Source organism: Teleopsis dalmanni, chromosome 2 (genome assembly GCF_002237135.1).
Source record: "Teleopsis dalmanni isolate 2A chromosome 2, ASM223713v2, whole genome shotgun sequence".
NCBI lineage: Eukaryota > Metazoa > Arthropoda > Insecta > Diptera > Diopsidae > Teleopsis > Teleopsis dalmanni.
Window position 1 is genome coordinate 156,965,624 of NC_051847.1, and position 5,812 is coordinate 156,971,435.

General features: G+C 27.6%; 2 protein-coding genes across 3 annotated transcripts; one reads left to right on the plus strand and one right to left on the minus strand.

Annotated features, from left to right (window-relative positions):
* The first annotated feature begins 969 nt into the window (after positions 1–969).
* Positions 970–1,575, plus strand: LOC119685982 (sexual differentiation process protein isp3-like). 2 transcript variants are annotated; one of them, XM_038100420.1, is made up of 2 exons: positions 970–1,456; positions 1,512–1,575. In XM_038100420.1, exon 1 carries the CDS (start codon positions 1,068–1,070, stop codon positions 1,413–1,415), a length of 348 nt encoding a protein of 115 aa, XP_037956348.1. In that variant the 5' UTR covers positions 970–1,067; the 3' UTR covers positions 1,416–1,456; positions 1,512–1,575. The 2 variants fall into 2 exon arrangements, with proteins under 2 accessions (XP_037956348.1, XP_037956349.1); XM_038100421.1 differs by having other exon boundaries at positions 970–1,452.
* A 3,291-nt stretch (positions 1,576–4,866) lies between these two features.
* Positions 4,867–5,812, minus strand: LOC119685976 (hepatoma-derived growth factor-like). The gene has a single exon (XM_038100411.1). The coding sequence runs from the start codon at positions 5,707–5,709 to the stop codon at positions 5,236–5,238; it is 474 nt and encodes a 157-aa protein (XP_037956339.1). The 5' UTR covers positions 5,710–5,812; the 3' UTR covers positions 4,867–5,235.

Sequence of the window (5,812 nt, forward strand, 5' to 3'; positions counted from 1 at the left end):
AATAGGAATATTGATTTATAGAAAATTCGGACAAAATTCTGTACTTGTTCAAGTTCAAAGTATACTCAAATGTTTCCATTGATTTCTGTGATACGGCTTAAATAGGCTTTTATGGCCTGGTCCTCACTTACGTCAATTTAGAAGCGATTGTAAGATTAGATCATATTGAGCAGTGAGACTAAGCACACTAATCAGACTTACTAATCAAAAAGCGACATCAGTATTTCCTAAAAAACGGCTCATATCAGATTTTCCACACTATAGCATTAACGACACTGTTTGCTATATACGGATATCGTTTGCCATTATGATAGTTTAATTTAATACTTGCTTACCTGTTTTCATCTTTATTTGACAGCTATTGAGATTCCTTCATTGTATGTAATGGTGTTTCATCGAGACTAGCAGGAGTAATAAAAATTATTGATAGACTTAAATGAGAAACCATTTGAAAGGAATTGCACTTCAATAACTGAAACATAACAATAAATGTAAGTGATTTGGAAATAGAATTGTTTGGAGTAAATATGTTGTGCCTCTAAACTATAACAGGAACGACTAATACTGTATAAATGTGAGTTCTGATAATATAAGTAAAAATTATTACATAAAAAATTAATTTATTGAATACGTAGAAACCTATATTGAGCGTGTATTTAGTCAATAGAAATTTAGTATATACATATATAAGAAAATTTCTTGGGAAATAAAATTAGTTTTCCATATTAATTTACTTTCATACAAAGTTAACTCCACTTGAAATTGAGAACACCGTTAGATGCTACCATTTCTATTAAATTGTTTACTGGAAAGTTATTCATGAAACATTCCAAAATTACAAAGTTCAACTTAAAACTACAAAAAAACCTAATATTATTTCTTGTAGTTTTTAAGTTGAAATCAAGTTATCATATATAGTGTTCAAAAAGTGTAATGAATATTTAAAAAAATATTTTTTGTCATATAGTTGTTATTTTATGTTGAGTACATTACAAAACTCAACTGATTAAAAATTTTTTGTACTAAATTTATTTTATTTGAGATATTAAAATATAAAGAGACTTGGGATGAGTAATAGTTATTTGAATTTTGTTGAGGTATTTTATGCCTCCAACAATAACCTACCTCCAGTAGAGGTTGCGAAAGCAGCTCGCGCGCACTGGGAAACTTTACCATCTAAAGAAAAACACAAGTACCATATGGAGAGCAATGAGGCCGCTGAGAACCTCCAAGATGACTTGGCTATGGAATGTGGAACATGTGGTAAGAAAAAGAAGAACCCTTGTGCGAAAAAAAAGAAGAAAAGTTGTCCCAAGAAGAAGCGTAATCCGTGTGCTAAGAAGAAAAAACCATCGTGTAAGAAAAAGCCTAATCCGTGCAAGAAGAAGAAAAAGCGTCGTCAAATTTGTTGCTAATAAGTAACAAATTTTCAATGCAGACTGGAGCAAAAATATGAGTATAAATTTAAATAAATTTTTGACAACTAATTTTAAAAAATTTTATATATATAGAATTAGGTGGAAATTTTCAACTCTTGTTTCCAGTCTGTTAAATCCACCGGACAAAAAACAGGTCATAAACTGTAAGTTCTTCACATCTTCTAATTATATTATTTAAAATATTTGCGGAATAATATAATGCTACATGTCTATATCTTTTGTTGTATGAAAAAAAAATTTATTGCCTTTAATATCTTACCACTGACTGGCGTTAAAAATGAATTCAAAATAATTTTTTTTAATATGATTGTATATAATTAAGTGAATTAAGTACAATAAGTAGAACTTGAATACATTTTTTGAAGCTTCTATTATTCGGAAAGATCATTTTTAAAATTTGGGATAATGTTGAATATTTATATCCTCAGTTCCCTGATGCTCAAAAATATGTTTACATTTTTTGATTTTAGTCTGTGCAAAATTCAATACCAATAACTTATTTATTCGTACATCGGCGTTCAAATAGTCAAACAAAATCGATAAGTAATTTTTAATTAGATATATATTCTACATATATCATATACATATCATATATATATTGTATACACATATAAAACATTATATATATGATTTAGTTGGGATACTACTTATAAATTGTACATTTTTGTGTCTTTGGTACACGCTGTGAGAAATAGTGCATATTTTTGTCAGCCTTATCTGATCTGATCCTGATCCTCATCTCATTGATCAAATTCCTGATTAATTATTATTGTGGAACTCCTCAATAAAGGTAATAAGTAAACAGCAATCAAAGATTAATTAAATAAAAATTTGTTTTTTCAGGTTTATAAGCCCTCGTGTTTGCACCATACAAGCCTGTATATATCCTGTATTATATGTCCTGTAATTTCTGTACTGCAAGATAAGGACGAGTCAAGAAACTATTCCCCCACACAAGTCATTAAAAAAATTATCAAAATTCAAAAACAAGGTACGGTGAAACTTCAACTTTATTTAAGATATGTGTTAATTAATTTATAAATAAAAGCAATTATTTTAAATTAACTTTTAGAGTTATTAAGTATTTTAAGATTATTCTGAGTCAAGTCTGCAATTATTTGAAACGAAACGAAATTCTATGTCGATGTTTAGAAAATTCAAGTAGATTGAGGTTGTTGTGAGTCAAGTCTGTATATTTTTTAGAAACTAACATAAATCTATTAAATTCTATGTATAAGTTGTATGTTCATATTGAGAAAGTTTAAGTGGATTGATATTATTGTGAGCCAATCCTGCCTATTTTATAAGAAACTAACACAAACTTATTAAATTTATTTAATTATATATATTAAAAATTTAGGAACATATCATGTTGTTGAAAAATGATTATAACCGATTAAAATTATCAAAATTATATTAATAAATTAATATTAATTAAAACACTTAAAAACATTGATTTCATTTTCATAGCTTTTATGATAAAAAAATATCTTAGTCACACATTTGCAGCCACATAGGTTTATTAATGCAATTGGTAAAATTATGGAATCGTTCTTAATTCTTAAAACGTACCTTTGGTCACAAAATCCGATATTATCTTATTATATTATATTATATTATTATTATTATTATAAATAATATTATGTAAAACTGAAAACTTCATCAAATTCTTAAAAGAAAAAAACGTTTGTCAAAAAATAAAAAGACCGAAAATAACAAACCCTATACATTACTCGGTAAAACTTCAAGTAATTTTCGATTTTCACAAAAGGTTTAGGTGTTTGAACACATTTTTAGTTTCAAGTAATACGAATACCGGGAATATGTTCGAATATTTTCTTTTGTACATATTTATATAAAACAAAAAGCAATATATTTAAAGCATAAAGCAGATTGCTGTTCCAGCTGTTCCAGAATTTTTGAACATTTTCAGGTGTGTAATCCAAGTGGTCAAAATTTAATATACTAAATCTGCTCGGACATCGTAATGCTGCTTCTCTGAATAAAGTTGTTATCACTTTTGATACATCAGTCTATTTATGAAAATCGGTATTGGACAGAGATTTGTTTTCGAAATTAAGATATCACGTGGTCCCAATTTTTCAATACCAATTTTAAGGATAACGTTATAATGATTTTATTATCTCTGGCATTTAAATTCATTGGCTTTTTCAATTGTACTGAATGCTCTGTGCCTCTGCAAAAATTTTATATGTACTGTACTTTGAAGTACAGAGTAACAGGATTAACTTGAAATTGACAATTGTTTTATATTATATGACTTGACAGATAAAGTGCAATTTGATGTGATGTATTCATTTAAGAAATAAACTATTAAAAATATAAGATTACTCGAAAAATGTTCGATTGGGCAATAAAATTAGACACATCGAGAGTAAATCTGGATTTAATCTAGATTTACCAATCGAAAACGCTATTACTGCATTTATTTTCAAAGCAAAATATGTCACACTCCAGCAAACGCAACAAATGATACATAGTACTAGCACAAAATTATACCAAAGTACAGAAGAAATCATAGTATTCTTCATGGTATAATTTGTAGTACAACACTACATGTGGCTCTCTAGCCGCACTCATAAACTATTGATGAACAATTAACACTCCTAATAATTTTGCCTTTATATCGCATATTCTTATATGGATTTTGTATGGCAAATATTACTAATTGCTACACATTTATCCATAGTGTAAACATTGTATTAAATCAAGTACACATAGATTTAACTAATTTTAATGCAAATTACTAAAATATGTTTGAGTAGATATATTTTTAATATAAGTATTAATACACATTAAAATATTTAAAAAATATTTTAAATTTTATTTGCTTAATTGCTGTCCTGTTTTCCTTACGTATTAACGAGTTTACAACCAATACACCATAATTAAATTGTTTTTCGGTTGCAAGAAGCTTCTTATTGTATTTTATAATGAACTCAGAATGCAATTTATACATTGACTACAGGCTTTCCTCTAGCCTGTAAATTTTATATAAATTAAAAAATAAAAATAAAGTTTAAACAAGGACAATGATGCGAATGTGTTTTGTACGCCGTCCACCGTGAGACAAAGTAATTTTGGAAAAATGTTTTTACCAGATATAAATGCACAAATATATATTTATATCGAATTCAACCAATAATATATTCGATATTGAAATTAAGACAACACTTAGTAAAATGATACAATTAACTTATTTAAAGTTCCTTTATGAATTTATTTATAATTTTTTTAACCCGATTTAAGGTTAAAATAAAATTTATTGAAAAAATATTAATTATTAAAATTATAAAAATTAGTTACTAAAAGTAAAAACAAAAAAAAAGTATTTGTTTTATACAACATAATTAATATATTATATTTAATATGTAATATATATTTTATAGAACGTATTAAATTATATTATGTAGATCGTTAATTTGGTAATTGCGTGTTCCGTAACGTCGCGACGTTATAGACGTCAAGATATACATTTTCGTCAAGTCCATAAATTGGACTTTGTAGCAGCTGATTTCGTATATTATGTTTCAAATGGAAGCCAAAATTAACAAAAGTTTTGATAAATTTAAATGAAACTTATTCTATTACTCAATTATTTATTTTTAGTTATATATCTTGATTTTTTTTAGTTAAACACTTTAGTTTAGAACTTAAATCTTGTGCAAGCAACATTTCACAACACTATGGATCAGCTGATGTTTTATCCAAAATCAAATTTATGAATTTAGACGAAATTTAAGAATGAAATGTAAATTGAATATTTTTATATAAATTATTTGCTAACTTCGCTTCCGCATTGTGTATTAGGAACCTCTACTAAAAGTTTTCTTGCTCGCATTACTTCGTTCGCCTTCATTAGTAAATTATCAAGTGTATCCTCACCCACCAATATATCATCGATGTGATGAACATTAGAACCATCTGACGCATCGGGAATGGCTGCACTTAGTAAATTCATTGGGCCAGAGTCTCCGACCTCTAAACCCGCTTCAATTTCCATAATTGCTCTGCGAAAGTAAGGAAGCTTTAATGTTTTTTCTGTAGAGAATTTGGTTTTATTCTCTTTATATTTGAAAATATTTTCTAGTTTGATAGTTCCTGTTTCCCCTGTCCCATAGAAATGAACTTGGAATTTATTTTTTTCTGCCTTCAATATTCTTGCCGGCCATGCTGGATAGAACCTAACCTTGGCGAACACAAAATCACCCATTTCGAAGCGTCTTGAATACTTCTTTTTCTTAGGCATTTTTGTTCTCCAGAATACACACTTTTCTTAAAAGTTAAACCTTTCTTGCAGACGAAAAGCTGATATAGAAATGACAATGTTAGTTTTTTACCTGTCAGGCGTT

Excerpts from the sequence above, each read along its gene's own strand:
- LOC119685982 (XM_038100420.1), top strand. The coding sequence starts at position 1,068 with ATGAGTAATAGTTATTTGAATTTTGTTGAGGTATTTTATGCCTCCAAC.
- LOC119685976 (XM_038100411.1), bottom strand. The coding sequence starts at position 5,709 with ATGCCTAAGAAAAAGAAGTATTCAAGACGCTTCGAAATGGGTGATTTT.